Source organism: Trematosphaeria pertusa (genome assembly GCF_010094035.1).
Source record: "Trematosphaeria pertusa strain CBS 122368 unplaced genomic scaffold BU26scaffold_10, whole genome shotgun sequence".
NCBI lineage: Eukaryota > Fungi > Ascomycota > Dothideomycetes > Pleosporales > Trematosphaeriaceae > Trematosphaeria > Trematosphaeria pertusa.
The window spans coordinates 1,050,195-1,068,726 of NW_022987221.1; the positions used below are offsets into that span (position 1 = coordinate 1,050,195).

Consider the following 18,532-nt stretch of genomic DNA (forward strand, 5'->3'; position numbering starts at 1 on the left):
GCGGCCGCGCGCTGACTGGCTGCGCGCCCGTCGCGTCGTGGGACCGCTTCGTCTCCCACCTCGCAGCGCCGCAGAACAAAGGCCGCGGGGCGGGCGCTGGAGCGTGAGCGAGCGAGCTGTCGCCCGTCCTCGTGCGACCGCTGGTCACGGCCCACGCATGTGATTGCCTGGTGCAACCTGGCTGACCGCCCGCAGATTCGCGAGACCCGTTCCTATCTCTCCGTCGAGCTTCACTCCACTGCTCCGCTGCTCCACTCCCGCCACCGCCTCTCGTTCACTCTCTCAGTCTTCTCGGCGCACCCCCGGAGTTCTGTCGCAGTCTTCCTGGGTCTCTTTCAGCTTCCTGCCCCGACAGTCCGCCTTCTCTTCTCGACTATATAGCCCCAGCGTCCTTTGCGCCTGTCCGCCGCCGTGCCCGCCACCCCCCCGCGCCTCCGACAGCAACAGCACCAGGCACGCGCTCCCAGTGATAGAAGGAGACACCGGCCTGCGTCGGTAAGTGCAGCCTGGCCCTCTTGCGCGCCCGCCCTCACCCCGCCGCTGCGTTGAGGCCTTCGCGCGCTTTCACCCGACGCTAGCTAACAAGCTTTCTCGCGCCCAGATCGACTGCACCACCTCAGCTTCTTCTCTACTCCCACATACTTAGACGACACACTTATTTCCTGTCTCAACCATCAACGAATCTCCTTCGTTTGCTTCAGCGACAATGAGTTTCCAAAACGACTACGCCTTCCAGGGCCAGCCGACCGGCGAGCAGGCCGGCGCGCCCGCCCCGCAGCCCGACCTCGGACAGCCGATGGACACTTCTGCGCCCGGTTTTCCCGCCGGCAACATGGGCGCTCCCGGCGGCGCTCCGCAGGATCAACAGCAGGACGGCAGCGGCAAGACCACGCTCTGGTGAGTCCTCACCAGCGCCGTCACCGGGCTTCGCGATGGTCGCGGCGGCCATTGCATGCTGGCGATGACGGCGCATTACATCTGCCAAGGGCACTGAGCTAACTGGTGCGCAGGATGGGCGAACTCGAGCCCTGGATCGACGAAAACTTCGTCCGCAGCATTTGGTACAACATGGGCGAGAATGTCAACGTCAAGATGATTCGCGACAAGTTCTCTGGGTAAGCGGGCGAATCAGATGTGCAGCATCACAGACACTAACATCGCGCGAGCAGCAGTAATGCCGGATACTGCTTCGTCGACTTTGCCAGCCCTGCCGCTGCATCCAAGGCCCTTACGCTCAACGGCACCCTGATCCCGAACTCCAACCGCCCGTTCAAGCTCAACTGGGCGTCAGGTGGTGGCCTCGCCGACCGGAGGTTAGTAATGCACCTTTTAATTAATGCGCGCATGACCAGACCGTGCTGACGTGTTAGCGACAGCCGCGATGATCGCGGTCCAGAGTACTCCATCTTTGTTGGCGACCTGGGCCCTGAGGTCAATGAATTCGTTCTGGTGCAGCTCTTCCAGAACAAGTATCCTTCGTGCAAGTCCGCCAAGATCATGTCCGATCCCATCTCAGGAATGTCCCGCGGGTACGGCTTCGTCCGCTTTACTAGCGAGGAGGATCAGCAGAAGGCACTATCCGAGATGCAAGGTGTTTACTGCGGCAACCGACCTATGCGCATCTCAACGGCGACTCCCAAGAACAAGAGCGGCGGACCCGGCGGACCGGGTATGGGCATGCCCCCTGGCGGCGGCGGACCGGTCGGCATGTACTCCATGGGCGCTCCCCCAATGGGATACTACGGTGCACCGCAGCCGATGAACCAGTTCACCGACCCGAATAATACCACTGTCTTTGTCGGCGGTCTCTCCGGCTACGTCACCGAGGACGAGCTCCGCTCATTCTTCCAGGGCTTTGGCGAGATCACCTACGTCAAGATTCCGCCAGGCAAGGGATGCGGTTTCGTCCAGTTCGTCCAGCGTCACGCTGCAGAGATGGCCATCAACCAGATGCAAGGCTATCCCATCGGCAACTCTCGCGTTCGTCTCTCTTGGGGCCGGAGCCAGAATAACTCTGGTCCGGCGGGAACCCCTTACCGCCCGGCGCCTCCCCCACCGGTCTACCCCTCAATGGGTATGCCACCTCAGCACCCTTACGGCAACTTTGCCCCTATGAAGGTAGGTGACGCGCTGAACCCAACAAACGGCATTCACTAACTTAGCCTAGTAAGCAATTTCTTTCCTTCATTTGCCTTGCGCTACAGCATGATTCCACCCGGTTGGCCTTTCCAATGACCCCTTATGACGCCCATAATGACTCTAGCGATCTGGTCTTCATTTCTGTCCCGGGCGGTTCTCAAAAGTTTCATTTGACGACACAAATTTTGCTGGACGGTCTTAGAGGGTCTTTGTATAACAGCTGCCCGCCGGTTCGCCACCGGCATCGTACGGAATTCGGATGTAGCTAGTACTTCAGCTTGGGGTCGGATGCTTTTTGCCTTTCTTTCTGAGTGCGCAATGGTTGGCATTCCAATCGACAATTCCTTCGATGTTTCGTGCTTGACGACTTGCCTTCGCCTTGTTTGCAGCAGCCTTGTTTCCGTTCGCCTTTATCTTGAGCTTCGTCGTTCGGCTTGGGCGCTTGTTGACTGCTTACTCTTTGATCACATTTGGGCATACTATGCTAACTTGTCTTCTTGTAGTCCCTACGCCGTCCAGATGCAACAACCGTCCATCCCGCTCATGCAGCAGGCTGGCGTCCCGAACGGCCGCCCGACCGCCTTTTCCCCTGGCATGCCTGGATCCGCGGACGGCGCCAACGGGTTTGGCATGAGCAATGTGGGATTGGGGCAAAGCCAAACCATTGGCGAAGCCGGCGGTCATGACGGTGCTTTCTCTAATCAGCTCCCTTAGTGGGTGAGCCGCAATCATACTAATGGCCACAACATTACAGGCCGAGCCGCTCGATTTATGCGACCCCCCGTCCCTTTCTCTACACGTACCGGTTCGAGTAAGCGATACTCTCGTCCTCGCAGAGACTCCCTCACGTCCAATTGGCGAGGTTATTCGTCCCATTAGCACGGCGTCTGGCGCGAAGACAATACCCAAAAGACTGGCTAGGGTTTGCATTCGCATGTTGGTGCTTGCTTCATCATTAGAGGTTGCATATGACTCTCGGGTCGCTGGGTGTCTTTCATTGCTCTTCTGTTTTGTTTAGTGGTTCTCCATATCGGTGGTTAGCGGCATGTGCATGGTGGCAAGGTGTCCGGTTCAGCAGCTGTTAGGCAGCGGTTTTCGGCTATGGATTCCATCACTTGCTTGGAATATATCATGTTTTATTTCACTGCTTGTTCTCTCCTTCATGCCCATGTTATGATAGCACTGTAAGAGGCGCTAACATGTTTCCCAGTAGGCGTGGGGGAGGAGACTTCTACCCCAAATCATTATGGCTAATTACGCTTTCTTCTACCCAGTGCTTTCCGTGAGCAAGAGGACGGCAATGCTCCGCTCCGCGGCGCTCTTGCGACTTCCTCCTAAGAGACGCCACTACCTCGGTCTGCTCCTCAGACAAACATCTCAATGCTGCTCGTCACTCTTCCTCCAACATTCCTCCGCCGTAGCTTGCCGTGGTTCAGCCCAGCACTCGCCTGCCATGCGCTACGACAACTGGGATGTTATCCTTTTCCCCAGAGACTCTCTGGTGCCCATTCAGGAGTTCCGAACTGCCTGCTATGTGTCCCAGGACGACCGTAAGTCAAAAGCCCACGCTCCAATTCATTGTGCTTGCTGCTGACACGTCTTGAACAGATGGCCGCAACCTTCCAACGTTGACCTGTTACATTGCCTCGCTCCCTACGTCGACGCCGTTCCGCATCTCGATCCATTCGTGGGCCGTCCCAGCGAAGCCGTCCGCCCTCATCGAGTCCCGGCGGAAGACAAATCAGCGAGTCGTCTACACGACACAGGTCATTGCTGACGGAGCTCGAGTTTTGTGAGCAGCAGCCATAGAGCCTCTCGTACTGCATGCTGTATGCTAATGCGCTGCAGTCATGGCTTCTACGAGGTGACGTCCAAATGGCCGCAAGAGATTGGTCAGCTTAGTTTCTCTCAACCACTGGTGCATCTGTTGACCTCACAACAGTGAACGAAAAGCGATCGATTACATATCCGGAACAGCAGTCGAGCCACCGCGGCCCTTTCCTCGAGTTCCCGCCTTTCCATCAGAATGTTCTTATGCAGAGCGCCTGGGACGCTCGCGAACACAATGGAAGGATCAAGGTCCTGCTGTCGGAGCAATTGATTCGCAAGTCGAATAACCCTGGCGAATTGGACCTCGGGGCGACGAACGATATTGTTTGCTTCGCTTTCCAGCATGCTCCCAGAGGTCAATCTATGGTGCTGCCACATGCTAAATGTTATGTGCTAACCGATCTCAGATATTCTTGAACAAGCCGGCATTTCGTGGCCGATCCGCAATCCTCTCTACCTGCCATCCACGAACAACACCCGCCCCTTAGCCTCGCAGATGCCTCCTCCGTACGGCAAACCCCGCGATCCGATCTCGGAAGCCCGTGTGGAATCGCCTCTCTCTCACCACACCGGGTACGGATTTGCCAGGACTCAGAATCCCGAGCCACATGCGAGGCCGCGGACCGATCCGCCTCCTCAATTCTCCCAGTTTCCTAAGCCCGCTACAGGCGGAGGACGAGGTCCACGGGCAGGCATGTGGGATAACTCTATGGCGGAGTCATTCGGGGACACTTTCGACCACATGAGCATGGACACATGGTCGACGAAACGAACCAGTTCTCATGGTACCGGCGATATATCTATGACGGACTTCATGTACCCTCCGACATCCTTTGCGAACCCGACCGACGCTTGGAATAGTTCCAGCACGCAGTATGACCAGGACGCGAGCAGATTTTGGGAAGGCAACCAACCACGACGGGATAGGAAGGCAAGGCAAGTAATCGTAACACTGCGAGACGACCAGCTCGGGCAGCTGATCGAAGCCATCAGTCCACCAAAGAAAGCCCGGGATCGAGACACGAGCAGCCAGCGCTCTGATCACGGCCATGGGCAATCCGTACAAACGGGACTTCAGCCTCCGCCCCCAAGAATGGCTGGTATGCCTCTCACGACACGGCCTTCTGCTGCATCGCTGGCACGCAAGCAATCATATCCAGAGTTCAACCCACATTTGCGCAATGTGCCCAGCAAGGCCTCGCCGGACAAGGGCGCTCCAAGTGAACTAGCACACAAGTCTCCAGCCATGTATCACGCCTCGTTCACGAGCGACAAGGAGAACCGTCCCCCGTCCCAACAGGACTCTCGCCTACCGACTCCATATCCAATCGCGAACAGGGTTCCCACTCCGCACCCCTTCGTTCCGCAACTCGGCAGATGGGACTCCGATGCCTCCATGCGCGACCCATCGTCCGTATTCTCGAGCCTCTCGCGCTTCGAGCAGCTCCAGCAGGCGCGGCCTGAAGGCAAGAGCAGCCCCATCCCCGGCCCTTCGGCGGGCGGCAGCATCCGGTCCCGAAAAGAAGGGCTCGGTGTCAACTCCCCAGCGCCCGCAGCAGCAGTGCCTCCGCACCACGACATCCGGCACGACAAGAGCCTGCTCCCCGCGCTCGACACCACCACAACGACGACGGCAAAGCAGCACGACAAAGTCCCCCACAACACACCCATCACCACCTCGCCGCACACGCGCATCGAAGACATCATCAATCCCAACCCGCACTCCGCCTCCGACAACGGTAGCAGGTCTTTCCTGCCCAGCCACAAGAGCGGCATGTCCAGCATTGACAGCACGGGCCGCCTCGAGAGACAGCTGTTCAGCGCGCTGGGCGAGGAGCTGAATAGCTTCGCCGATAACCTCGATGCGCCGTCGGGCTTGGTGGAGAGTGCGGCGCTGCCGGGGTTGGAGGAGCTGGATGCGCCGCTTGTTAAGAGGAAGAGGCAGGGCACGTTTGGAGCGGAGAGGGGACGTAGTCCGATGGCGAAGATGGTCAGGGAGGAGAGGGGTGGTGAGGTGGTGGTGCAGGGGGCGGAGATGCCGCATTTGAGGGGGGATTGATGGGGCGGCGGACTTGAGCGTCATTGGAGCCGTTCGATACAACACTTGCTGGGCCTATGCTTTCTTGAAGCATTGTACTTGTATTTCTTGGGACTGGCATTGACTCTGTCTGTAAACTGGAGACTGACGGCATTGGATTAGTAAAAGCAAGACCGCTTTTGAGATAGAAACTGAATCGAGTAGAATTTACTGAAGGATATTGATTTCAATTTTGGCATGAAGAGTGATGAGAACGTGGTATCTGTAGGGTGTTTCCCGAAAAAACGCCGCATTATGCTTCCCTTCCCGCTCATGGGATCTAAGAGGACCATCCTAGGAGACTTTCCCTGCCCTGCCCTTGCGCCTCGCTCTTGTAATTGCGCGACACTACACCGTCCTTGTGTCGCTACGTACGACAGCCACAGCTCCCTTAACAACCCCGCTGCCCCAAAACGCCCATTATCCTCCGCATCTGCATCCACGTATCCTCCTCCCCGTTCCCTTCTTCATCACCGACCTACTTGTACTGCTGCGGCACGCCCGCCGGCGGCGGTCCATACCCCGCGCCACCGTGCCCAGCAGCACCACCCGCCATATTATACCCCTGCTGTCCGCCTCCGCCTCCGCCTCCGCCTCCAGCTGCAGCTCCGCCTTCCATCTGCTGCAGCACGTCCGGCCGGTACTTGATGTCCTGCCAGAAGTTGCAGATGTGGCAGCCGACTTCCTTGTACGGCTTCAGGCTGAAGGGGATGATGGGGACGAAGCAGAATGTGAACCTAAACGTTGGGAGGTGGTCAGCGAGCGTTATGAATTTGGGGGATGAACTGGGGGTGAGGGGGAGAGGAAGCGTTGGAAGGGGGGACTGAGGGAAAAGAGGATGAGGGGCATACCATTCCCAGCGCTTCATCACGCGGCCGGACCAGTTGCCGCAGTTTTGACACTGCACTGTCAGGCCCTCGGCGCCTTTGAGCGGCGACGAGAAGGTGTGTGTGCCGCAGGTGAAGAAGAAGAACATTTTGGCGGCGGGGCGGGGGTTTGGCGATCAACGCTCTTGCTCTGGACAGTTTCTTAAGGCGCGGGCGCGGGCGTGGGTGGATCGAGTTCGCGGGTTTCGGTTCGGTTCGGTGATGTGATGTGAGGTCGTGTGAGTGCGGCGAGTAGTGCTTCGGGAGTTCTGGGGATCAATCGACTCCCTTTCTTTGTTGATGTAAAGCTTGCTTGCTCGTAGAGGACTTTCCGCCGCGACGATACAAATGGTAGGGAGTGGAATGGCGACGTGTCAAGTGTTGAGGGAATGTTGCAGCGTTTGTTGCGGCGCGACTGCCGGGTTAATGTGAAAGATGGAGGGTGCATTGGCGCCAAGCGCGGGTCGTCATCGTCGCTCAGCCACACTTGGCTCGAGCTTGAGCTACGGCGGGCTGGAGAGTGCAGGTGTGCAGAATGTGGGCTGGCATGCGTGTGCTAATATGCACGTCTTCTGCGCAGGTTGTCGCGATCACTTGATTTGGAGCGGAAGGATGCGTTGTGGTTTTCGTAGAAGGGCTTTTCCGAAAATCTGCGTCATGAAGGGCTGGAGGATGATTCCTGAGCAAATGGTAAAAGAGATTCTTTGTGGGTGGGTTTGTTCAAATGGTATGCTATGGCCTTGAGGGGCGAAAGTGGAAATCACTCGCGGGAGGGATTGAGAACCTTGTCAGTCCGTTGAAAAAGTAGTGTATACAGAGTAGACATCACACCGCTCATTCAAGTTATACATATCCGCTAAGAGTCATTCCATTACGAGCACATACCTAACCGCCAGATCCAGACTTTTGGAAAGAAGACTCGTGGCAGTCATCCAGATTAAGCCTTCATAGCCTCATACATGGCCATCGTCAGAGAAACGCCGTATGAACCCCAAGCCGTAACTGCCTCATTGGTCCGATTGCCGAGATGCCGTCTTGCCGAGTGGAAAGGGAAGAAGTCCAGGAGGTTCAGGGGGAGGAAGCCATCCTATAGCCTAGGGCGAGGTGAGAAGGTGACGCGAAAGAGCGAGAGAACAAGGTGCAGCAAAAACGGAGGTATCCGGGAATCCAGAATCCGCGGAGGGCCAGAGGGTGGTCGCTTGTAGGGGCTTACTGGGTCTTGAAGAGCAGGATGGCGCAGTGTCCGAGGTAGAAATATATGAAGTGCTTGGTCTCTGCGGAGGTGTCAGATTATCTGATGAATGGGGAGCTGGAAGAGTAGCTGGGCATACCGTGAGTGACGAAGCTGCCAAAGTTCCGGCCGACGATGCAATGCCAGGTTGCGCCCTTGCGGCTGTCGAACTGCGTGGAGTCAGCGCGCGCTTAGGAGGTAGGATCGAATGATCTGCTCACCTCCTTCTTGATGTACTGCGCGATGTCCTGGACAAAGATTAGCCCGCGTTCCTGCAAGAGCCTTCCATGGACTGAAGAGGCGCAAGATAGTAGTTGGTCTGTCGTACCTTCTCGATGGTGAACTGCTCCATGGCTGATTGGGCTACAGGGGAGTCAGCGTTTCAGGCGGCCGAATCTGGAGCTGGACGAAAGACTGACCAACTTCGATCGCCTCCTGTTGCATCTCTTCACTCTGTCGCACAAGCCGTTAGCGAAAAAAGACATGGTCGGTCTCCACGGGCACAACTACCATGTCTGCCGACTTGATCTGGGCTGTGCACGTGTTAGCTCGCGATGCTCCCATCATGTACAACGTCAAGCTGTCGAAGTGTAGCGCGCGTACCTTCTTGCTTGTTAACAAGCGTGTCCGACTTCTCGCTTGCCATGGCGGGCGGAGGTGTGCTGGAGCTGGGGGAGGGAGCCTGTTGCGTGGAGTTTAGCGGAGAGTTTAGGTCGGCGTCTGCAGGCAGCAATTCGTCGTCCTGGAGTGGAGTGTTTGTCGTTGCAGGGCTGGGCCGGCGCAGCCTTTTGTGATCGTCTCCAGTTCCCAGGCGCAGGTGCCACTGGCCGGCCCGAACGGCGACCGAGGCTTTCGCTTCGACCCGCCCAGCTGAAATTTTCGGGACTTTGCTCTCCTCCGCTTTCACACGTCACGCTTCGCGCCCGTCACGGCTCGCCTGCACGCGCAATGGAGTCGTCGCGCGTCTTTGTGCGCGGCCTGCCGCCCAAGTACACCGACGCAGACGTCCGGAAGCACTTCGCCGCATTCCCCGTAACCGATCTCAAGTGGATACCGCATCGCAGAATTGCCTTCATAGGCTACCGCAGCTCCGAGGATGCGCTCAAGGCCGTCAAACACTTCAACAAGTCCTTCGTCGGCATGGCCAAGATACACGTCGAGATAGCAAAATCCGTGAGCTCTGTCTGCGACGCGCGTGTTGAGGGACCCAGCTAACCCGCACTCAGTTCACCGACCAAGACCTCCCCACGTCGCGACGACAGCGGAAAGCAGAGCAACGCGCGCCTAGAGATGACTTCATCCCGCTGCCGAAGGAAAACGCACTGAAGCGGAAGAGGGACGAGGCAGAGCAGGATCCGAAGCTCAAGGAGTTCCTCGATGTAATGCAACCGCCCTCAAAAACGAAGGTCTGGGCAAACGAGGGGGCACAACTTGGTCCTACGACCGCACTTGCGGTGCAGCCGGTAGAAGAGGTGGCGGTTCCGGACGGCGAGACCGACGACGAATACCAGGATATCACAAAGAAGGCCAAGACTGCGCAGCGGCAGCCGGCACCCGAGGCACGCCCGTCAGCGAATACCCCAGAAAAGCAAACAGAAGCCGATGAAGAGAAGGATGAGGAACATGGCGTAGAAGAGCACGCGGAAGCGGCGGCGGAGGACCAAGGCCCTGTGTCTGATGCCGACTGGCTGAGGTCCCGCACAAACCGTGTCCTGGATCTGGTCGAAGATGACGATCCTCCGGGACAAGACCCAAAAGTTGACGAGGAGATGGAGGACGCCCCGAACGTCGTAGAAGCGCCGCTCGAAGCCCCCAAGACTGCGGATAGGAAGGCTGCGGACAGCGCACCGTCGGAGGAGGATAAGATTCGCCAGACCGGCCGACTCTACCTCCGAAATCTCCATTACGAAGTCACCGAGGATGACATCCGTGAGCGTTTTGATAAATACGGCTCACTAGAAGAGGTGAGCGGCCTTTTTCACACTTTTCTCCCTTCGCTGTGATGAATATCCAAGATAGGGACAACTGATGCTTAGCACATGAGGTCCATTGGGAGAGTATTTTAGTAGATGTCTCTCTTATCTGAACTTTGGCGAATTCTTCTGTTTCATAGTCATACAGAAACATCTCGAACGGCTGCTAACTGCTCGCAGGTGCACATCCCACAGAAAAAAGCCGACGGCAAGGGCAAAGGCTTTGCGTTCCTGCAGTACGGTGAACCTGAGCACGCGGTCGAGGCATTTTCGCAAAATGATGGGACCATCTTTCAGGGACGGTTGCTCCATATCATTCCAGCGACTTCAAAACGAGAAACCATGGATGACTATGAAATTTCGAAACTCCCTTTGAAGAAACAACGCGAAGTGAGAAGGAAGATGGAAGCTGGGAAGGCCACCTTCAACTGGAACTCGCTGTATCTCAACGTATGTGTGATCGCAATTCCTCTAATGGTTCGGTACTAACGGCGACAGGCCGACGCGGTCATGTCTACTGTGGCGGATCGCATGGGGATCACGAAAGGCGAACTCCTGGATCCATCCTCTTCCGACGCCGCTGTCAAGCAAGCTTTAGCGGAAACACATCTCATCCAAGAGACCAAAGCCTATTTCGCTTCACATGGTGTCGACCTAGAGGCTTTCAAGAGAAGTTCCCGAGGGGACACCGCTCTTCTCGTGAAGAATCTCCCAGCTTCGACGATCCCGGGGGAGGTGCGGAAATTGTTTGAAGAGCATGGCACCATCAAGAGATTCATCATGCCTCCAACAGGACTGACCGCCATTGTGGAATTCGATAACTCTACACAGGCGAAGTCAGCGCTCTCGTCGCTGGCCTACCGCAAAATTCAAGGGTCGATATTGTATCTGGAGAAAGCACCCAAGGACCTGTTCTCTGGCCAACCTACAATTGCTCTCCAGACGGCAGCCCCAACTAAGCCAGGTGCGAAGATCTCCGCTCAAGATCTGTTAGAGGAGTCAACGGCAGAGTCGACTAGCACGGCTACGCTGCATGTAAAGAATTTGAATTTCTCCACGACGACCGCGAAGCTAAACGAGACTTTTGCACCACTCGCTGGGTTCCGAAGCGCAGTTGTGAGGACCAAGGTCGATCCTAAGCGAGGCGTGCTCTCGATGGGCTTGTAAGTACAACCTCTTGAGTGTAAATGATTTGTTGGCTGACCGGTCTGTGACTAGTGGTTTCCTCGAGTTCGATGGTGCTGAAGCGGCCGATGCAGCATTAAAGGCCATGCAGGGCTATATGCTTGAAGGTCATTCATTGAAGATCCAAGCCTCTCGCAAGGGCGCGGAAGAGCGCGGAAATGCCGACGCAGCGAAGAAGGCCGCCGGCACCAAGATTCTCATCAAGAATCTGCCTTTCGAAGCCACCGTAAGATTTCTCCATATCGATCGAACACATCTGCTCACATTATTACAGAAGAAAGATGTTCGCGCGTTATTTAGCCCGTACGGCACCTTGCGTTCTGTTCGGGTCCCTCGCAAATTTGACTCCAAGTCGCGAGGGTTTGCTTTCGCAGAATTTGCGACCCAGAGAGATGCTTCTAACGCCATGAACGCTCTCTCTAATACTCATTTGCTGGGCCGACGTCTTGTGTTATCCTTCGCCGAGTCCGAGTCGGAGGATCCGGAGAAGGAGTTGGAGAAGATGCAGCAGAAGGTTGGGTCACAGGCCAACAAAGTCGCCCTCCAGAAGCTCACGTCAGGCGGGCGCAAAAAGTTTAACGTTGCAGGCACCGACGATCTAGACGAAGCTTGACCGGCAAGCGTGTCCAGGTAAAATTCGCGTCGCGACACCATCGTGTCCCTTGGGCAGCCCCTTGCTGTTCTGACTAAGGACGCGAGGCTGCCAACGCCCACCCTTTCACCTATATTAAGACATTGGCGTCACGCCCCCTTGGCACACGATCTTACAATCTCCACTACCCGCGACAGGAGATTTTGCTGCCTACACGGGACTGAATCAAGCGCATGGCCACTACACCGCGTTTGCTGCCTTGCTCCCTATGTCTTAGACGCGAAAAACATTCGTCGATCTCACACGCTCGCAAGCCACGCTTGTAACGTAATTACTTGTTTACGACTGCTGACATTCTTCAACCTCAGAGCATTCCCGTGTCTCGCCTCCCTCGCACAAGATACGTGAGCGGGCTCGCTCCAATCGGATGATTTCTGGCCAGACGGCAGTTGCTCCTGCCCTTGCTCACCTTGCTAATCATGATGGATGAAGCACATGTTATCATTCCGCGAGCAAAGGAATCGCGGGGAGTAATTACATGGACGGCAAGCGAGATGGTGCTGGCTGCGCTTGACTCTCTATAGTGTGTTAGCCTAATCTCAACGTGAGGTTATGTCACCGTGGTGACTGCTCCATCTCGACGGTAACCTGCCGTGACCTGCAGAGGCAAAACCCCCCCTTCTGACTGGCCATCTAGACTTGCTCTATATCACATCATGGCCCTCTCCTACATTTCTTGATTGCCACACACATTCTCTCCCACAGTCATTCTTTGCTCCAACTCTCTACGTTCTTTCTCTCAGACATTCTTAGATTTCATTCTTTTCCACCACCAGCATTCCCAACAATGGAACTACATCATCATTCATGCGTGCTACCGTCGAACGCTCCAGCCTTGTCGGAGCCCGATTCCTCCATACCCAGCCGTGTCCTCCAGGAGCGCTCTGCGAACAAACGACACGGCTACCCTGAGGGCTCAACATCATGGAAACCCCCATCGTCACCAACGGAGAATATCTACTCTCGTCAGCTGGGCAGCTACTTCGCTGGCAACATTGCCACACAGCTCAGCGGCGAGAAGTCTGAGGCCCAGATCGAGCATGAGACCAGGCGGCTGATGGCACTGTTGCGCCGGTGCGAGAAATATCAAAAGTATCGTGACCGACAGCCACAGACAGCGAAAGAAAAGGAGCACAGATGGCCCGACTATCTCGAGGAAGCCTTCTTTAGAGGTATGGCAGTATCCCTTCCTGCATTGACCGCATGGCACGCAGATGCTTATTTGTCTAGGCTTGGTCCGATGGCCGCCTATGGGCCGGCGGAAACAGATGCTCGATGGACAGCTTCGAGGGCGGAATGAGCTGGTTGCTAATTCGATTGAACGGGATACTGGTGAGGAACGGACGAGGAAGCAGGTCTCGAGTCATATCCAGGTTCTCAAGAACATGCTACAAGACCAACCGCAAAGTAAGGGCAGCGCAGGAACAAACTTGAGCGGATGCTGACGGAATCAGTCTTGGTATATATGTCCACAGCGGACATGGGTGCTAGGAGGAGCCGTCATAGTAGCTCACACCTAAGCCACTTGCGGAGCCGACACTACTCTTCGTCCCATTCGTCTAAGTACGATTACGCTCAGGGCGGCTCGAGCATGTACCAAGGCTTCGGGCAGCTACCTTCTTCCCTTGCGCTTGCAAAGATTCAGTCCGGGCACGACGACCCGCCGTACACTGTTTCGTTGTTCGAAGTATTCGTTGGAGTATCCAACCGACGAGCTCACGACTTCACGCAACTCGCCGGTAATGCGCGCCTCAGCGATCTCAACGTCACCGACACCACATCCTGGCACAAGCAATACCCCGAGCTGAACTTCCATCGCACGGATGACCTCAAAGATCGCCAAGTCCTCGTTTGTGACGCCTCGATCAAGGTCATGACGGCGGAACGGCCCGCGGACGCCGCACTCAGCATTAACTTTGACCTCCGCTCGCAGGTCGACCTCTCCGTCTACGACGCGCTTGAAACTCGCACGCGCTTCTACGAAAGCGGCAAGCTAGCTGATCAGTGGGACGGGCGCGTGAAGGTGGGCAAGGAGACACGTACGAATTGCGAGTACTACCGCGAACACGGACTCATGCGTGTCAAGTTTGGGTCGGGGTTCTGGGCGCATCAGATGCAGAGGCTAGGGCATATGCTGCAGACTGCGCATGCACAGGAGGAGCAGACCGCGCGGAGCAGGATCGAGGCCCTTGTTAGACGGGATCTGCAGTACATGACGGCTGCACAGGACATCTACGGGATCAGAGACGGAGAGGCGAAGTGCTTCTTGACCATCCTCTGGCGGTTCAGCCAGACACGGAATAGCCATGAGGCAGGACGAATGACCTGGCGCGTCGTCAATTTCGGCGCGGGCCGCGAGCGCAGATGGTGCAAAGAGGAGGAGCTGGAGGAGATCAGGAATGCGGAGGCGCTGCAGCAAGTAGTTAGCAGCACAGCTTCCGCTGCGGTCTGTCTGCCTACGTCGGCCAGCTCGATATATCCGTCTCTGCCGCTGGAATACCACCACCAACCGTTCGGCCAACACAACCCACCTCCTCCGCTCGATCTCGACACCCTCGCAATGGAGTCCATCGGGGCAGCAGACTTCTCAGTCCCGAACTCAGCAACAGCGCCCAGTCTCGCGACCGACTACTCACAGGCGCATTCCCTGCCCTCGCTCTCCCACAGCCAGGACACAGCCGTCTCACACCAGTCGCAGCCCTTCCACGACCCAAACGACTTCGACTTCAACGGCGGACACATCACCATCTCCGGCTGCCTCGAGCCGGCCATCAATCTCGGCGCGTACGAGGCGTATTCGCACGCGCAACACCCTATCTCTCTGCACGCCATCGCTGGCCTCGAGCACGATCCGCACGCAGACCCCTCCTTTAGCGATCTCGCCATGGCGGTCTCGATGCCGCCGGGCTGCTATGCGACGAAGCCGAGCTGGCACCACGCAAATCTCATCTCGCATTTGGAAAGCGCGGCGGAGCAGTATGGCGATTTTGTGGGGCACGCGCCGACGAGCCATGCGGGTGATCTAGCTGGGCACGGCGTGTTGCACGATGGGCAGATGGGCGTGGGCGGGCTGTGGAAGCTGCAGAGTGCGTTTGGGGAGGATACGGGTGTTGGGGCTGATCGGAGGGACGAGGGCGAGGAGAGGTATAGGGGGTACTGAGATGGGTGGGAGGCGGTGTGGTAATGGCTATGGCTTTATGATGATTAATGACTGGTGTGGCGGGCTTTCAGTTCAGAGTCTCTTTAATCTGCTTAATGGTAATTATAATTATGCTCCCGGCTCGAATAGAGTAGCACTACTATTCTTCTTGTCTCATCGCGGTGGCATTTTGTGAAGCTCGGGCGTGGAGGAACATGGCGAACGCCACGGTGACATTGTGGTTGATGGGACGACGGGGGAACGTGAGGGCTTGTCTTGTCTGAAGAGCTCAGCGGCGCAATTGTCTCGAGCAAAGCTCATGGCAATCTTCGGTGGCGCTCTCGAACCGTTTTTGCGCGATGGTTGGCTTGACGAAGGGGTGTCCGCAATGCAGGGTCTACAAACCGCGTCCGTCCGTCAATTTGAATCTGCGGTGAGTACGCGCGACTAAGAGTTTGCGTGTACAATCAGCACTTACCGGCCCAGCGTAGGCGTACTGCAGGAGAGAGATTGCGGAGGCTGAAGGAAGAGGCTGTGATTTTAGGCAGGGTTTGGAGTAAGGGTTGGACAAGAAAAGGCGCTGAAGCGCCTCGAATCGCGCGCATAGGGACCGCCTCCTATGAAGCCATATGCTAATAGTCCGTCTCATTTCCGCCAAAAAAAAAAATAAAGACGTCAATTGCCCGCCGCCGCACCCTCACCGCAGCTGGTCTAATCTAAGTTGCAAACGCCCCTCCATCAACGCGGTGTCGCGCAATCACCTGCACGCTACCCCTCCCTCCGCAAATCAGAACCCCCGTCTCTCCACCGCGCCGCAAACCTCAAAGCTCCCCACTATCGCATGTCTCCACCCCGCCCCAGCGAAACGCCCTCCTTCAGTACTTCACTTAATCGTCCCTCGCTTGCCGGCCGTGGATTCATCTCCGACAACTGCCCTTCGAATTCAGTCCTCCCGCTTCCGAGCTCGCGAGTCAGAAATTGCATGAGTTTGTTTGGGGAAGCGAAGAAGAGCAAGCAAGGCTGAAGAAGGTGGGAGCGGCGTGGAGATCGATACACCGACGACGGCGCCGCTCATGTCCGCGCACGCCGTGGAGGAGCCTTCAATGGCGGCGAGGGAGGCAGGAAAAGGAGCAATAGACCGCGTCTTCAACCTCGACGAGTATCTCTCGCAGAACCCGCCCGCCGCCCCTCAACAGTCCTCCACCTCGCATCAGCCCCTCCCCCGCGCCGTCGGCGCCCGCAGCTCCAGGCACACCATCCTCCTGCACGAGAAGTACCAGGCGCTCGCGATTCCGCAGCCGGTATTCAGCTTCTCGGGCGGCAGCGAGCTGGGCTGGGCCGGGAAGGTGGTTTTTCTGGACGAGGAGGTGCATGAGGGGGGCCCGTTTAATAGTAAGCAGGAGGCGAAGGAGGCGTTAAGCAAGCGGGCGTTGGCGGTGCTGGAGAGGTTGGAGAGGGAGGGGAAGGTGGCGAGGCCGGAGAAGGGGAAGAGACAGAAGGTAGCAGTGCAGGAGGTTGTGGAGAAAGAGAAGGAGAAGAAGGAGCAGGGGCCGAATTATGTGGGCCAGTTGCTTGGTATGTTATCCCGTTCAAGATTCTCAGGCCTAGCTATCCCATCTCCAACAAACGGGGATGTAGGATCCCACCCTTCAGTCCTCCCCACTACCAACCATACATGTCCAAAACTTAACTAACTCCCCTCCCAGAATTCCAGCGCTCCACCTCCTCCCCGCAACCAACCTACACCGACTACCAACTCGGCTCCCACTTCTCCTGCCTGCTCACCCTCGACAACCACGCCGAACCATTCGGCTCCACCACCGCGCTCTTCTCCTCCAAGAAAGCCGCCCGCCAAGACGCCGCCCGCTGCGCAGTCGAGCACTTCAAGGCCCTCGGCCTCTGGCCCGAATCCTGCACTCCCCTCGGCGGCATCAAGAAGAAGAAAAAACCAAACCCGCCGCCGCAGCTCCAACCCAGCCCGACCTCCCCATCTCCAACCCCAACCTCAAGCCCCGGAAACCCCCCTCTCTCTCCGTCCGCGGACCCCACTCCCACTCCCACTTCCCCAGGAGCAAGCCCGGGAGCGTCAAGCTACGCCCAGCAAGTCGCGCAACTCGCCCTGCAGCTCTCCCTGCCCACCCCGCTCTGGCAGTACGTCTCCGACCCCGCCGCGCCGGGCTGCCATACCGTGAGCTGCGTGTTTAAGAACGGCGGCGCGCACGAGGGCCCGCTGGGCGAGGCGCGGCATATCTTCGGCAAGAAGAAGGCGAAGGAGGAGTGTGCGCGGTTGACGCTGCGGTACTTGCAGGAGGTAAGGGAGAGGCGGGTGAGCTATGGGAGGAGGATGATGGAGGGCGTTGGTGGTGGGGGCGAGGGTGTGGGGAAGGGGAAGGGGACGGAGGCGGAGGAGGGGCGCGGAGGGGATGAGATGCGGGGAGAAGATGAGATGGATGGGGAGGCTGAGGGTGAGGAGTTTGAGGATGCGCTGGAGGAGATGGATTCCATATATGGGGATGGGGAAGGTGATGTTTAGGCGGGGAGTTGGGTGCGTGTGGATAGGGGCGTTGACGGCCCTTTAGGACCCGATTTCCGGGCGCTAATGGGGGGATGGGAGCTGGGTGTTGGAGGGTGAGGATTCACATGTGCTGGTGGTTTGGATACGGTCTGCTTGCTTGCTTGCATGGCATGGCATGGCATGGCGTGGGAGTCTCTTTTGATATTAGCAAGACACGGCACGGCATGGCATGGCATGATGGATATTGGTATTGGCAGACATGGCATGGTCATACGTACCCCCTTAGATCATGAATGAATGAATGAATGAATGAACAAATGAACTCCTCGAAGAAAGACACATTACCAGCGCCCTAAGACGGTAGAAGCCCGTCCTAGTCGCGGGTCAAATGATGACAGCAGCGAGACTCCAAACTAGGCCACATTCGTCCCGCCCAAGTACCATGTAGAAGAGCGCTAAAGCAGGCAGCCACGCATAGAACAAACATACACTGCATAAGGAATCGCAAGTCGTATAAGAACATTCCCATTCCTATCACCGTTCTCCATCCCTGTGATCCAAAACGCCGCCCTATTTTTCATCCGCTCCAACGCAAAGGAGGCATAAGATACCGCAGTAGTAACTACTATGAATCGAACGTAACCACCCCCGTAATATTGGAATGTGCATGTATCCTCGGAAGACATTGGGAAGAAGCGAAGACAAGAAGAAGCTCCAGCATCAGCCCCTCCCACCACCCTTGGGGAAGACGCCATTACCACCGCATTTCCAACGCGAGCGCCATAACAGAAGGTAGTTACCCGCGAGAGATGAAGAGAAAGGAAGAAAGAAATCTAGCGCCGTTTATCGATACGCTCAAAGCGGCCCATCCGCCTCTCGATAGTCGCACTGCGTTGGTTCGCATCCCGGACATCGAGCGGATTCG

At 56.9% G+C, this 18,532-nt stretch overlaps 7 protein-coding genes across 7 annotated transcripts; 5 read left to right on the forward strand and 2 right to left on the reverse strand.

Moving 5' to 3' along the window:
* Window positions 1-794: 794 nt before the first annotated feature.
* Window positions 795-2,508, forward strand: BU26DRAFT_53040 (RNA-binding domain-containing protein). Its single transcript, XM_033830962.1, has 4 exons — window positions 795-1,115; window positions 1,173-1,313; window positions 1,377-2,118; window positions 2,168-2,508. The coding sequence occupies exons 1-4, from the start codon at window positions 1,012-1,014 to the stop codon at window positions 2,168-2,170; spliced, it is 990 nt and encodes a 329-aa protein (XP_033681765.1). The 5' UTR covers window positions 795-1,011; the 3' UTR covers window positions 2,171-2,508.
* Window positions 2,509-3,592: 1,084 nt separating this feature from the next.
* BU26DRAFT_488093 (uncharacterized protein) lies at window positions 3,593-6,028 on the forward strand (the record flags this gene model as incomplete). The annotated part of the gene is made up of 5 exons (XM_033825968.1): window positions 3,593-3,689; window positions 3,748-3,931; window positions 3,988-4,031; window positions 4,082-4,324; window positions 4,377-6,028. 5 exons carry the CDS (start codon window positions 3,593-3,595, stop codon window positions 6,026-6,028), a joined length of 2,220 nt encoding a protein of 739 aa, XP_033681766.1.
* A 225-nt stretch (window positions 6,029-6,253) lies between these two features.
* Window positions 6,254-7,328, reverse strand: BU26DRAFT_521198 (uncharacterized protein). Its single transcript, XM_033829475.1, has 2 exons — window positions 6,898-7,328; window positions 6,254-6,783 (listed from the first exon to the last, which is right to left on the reverse strand). Exons 1-2 carry the CDS (start codon window positions 7,020-7,022, stop codon window positions 6,525-6,527), a joined length of 384 nt encoding a protein of 127 aa, XP_033681767.1. The 5' UTR covers window positions 7,023-7,328; the 3' UTR covers window positions 6,254-6,524.
* A 793-nt stretch (window positions 7,329-8,121) lies between these two features.
* On the reverse strand, window positions 8,122-8,789 carry BU26DRAFT_567107 (uncharacterized protein; the record flags this gene model as incomplete). Its single annotated transcript, XM_033833617.1, has 7 exons — window positions 8,122-8,186; window positions 8,244-8,313; window positions 8,365-8,391; window positions 8,472-8,506; window positions 8,563-8,596; window positions 8,654-8,676; window positions 8,747-8,789. 7 exons carry the CDS (start codon window positions 8,787-8,789, stop codon window positions 8,122-8,124), a joined length of 297 nt encoding a protein of 98 aa, XP_033681768.1.
* Window positions 8,790-9,043: 254 nt separating this feature from the next.
* BU26DRAFT_53188 (uncharacterized protein) lies at window positions 9,044-12,327 on the forward strand. Its single transcript, XM_033831062.1, has 6 exons — window positions 9,044-9,316; window positions 9,370-10,107; window positions 10,297-10,566; window positions 10,615-11,279; window positions 11,335-11,527; window positions 11,576-12,327. Exons 1-6 carry the CDS (start codon window positions 9,092-9,094, stop codon window positions 11,912-11,914), a joined length of 2,430 nt encoding a protein of 809 aa, XP_033681769.1. The 5' UTR covers window positions 9,044-9,091; the 3' UTR covers window positions 11,915-12,327.
* Window positions 12,328-12,740: 413 nt separating this feature from the next.
* On the forward strand, window positions 12,741-15,113 carry BU26DRAFT_567109 (TEA-domain-containing protein; the record flags this gene model as incomplete). The annotated part of the gene is made up of 3 exons (XM_033833618.1): window positions 12,741-13,125; window positions 13,184-13,360; window positions 13,408-15,113. The coding sequence occupies 3 exons, from the start codon at window positions 12,741-12,743 to the stop codon at window positions 15,111-15,113; spliced, it is 2,268 nt and encodes a 755-aa protein (XP_033681770.1).
* Window positions 15,114-16,132: 1,019 nt separating this feature from the next.
* Window positions 16,133-17,905, forward strand: BU26DRAFT_576746 (uncharacterized protein). Its single transcript, XM_033834380.1, has 2 exons — window positions 16,133-16,667; window positions 16,799-17,905. The coding sequence occupies exons 1-2, from the start codon at window positions 16,166-16,168 to the stop codon at window positions 17,623-17,625; spliced, it is 1,329 nt and encodes a 442-aa protein (XP_033681771.1). The 5' UTR covers window positions 16,133-16,165; the 3' UTR covers window positions 17,626-17,905.
* The last annotated feature ends 627 nt before the right edge of the window (window positions 17,906-18,532 follow it).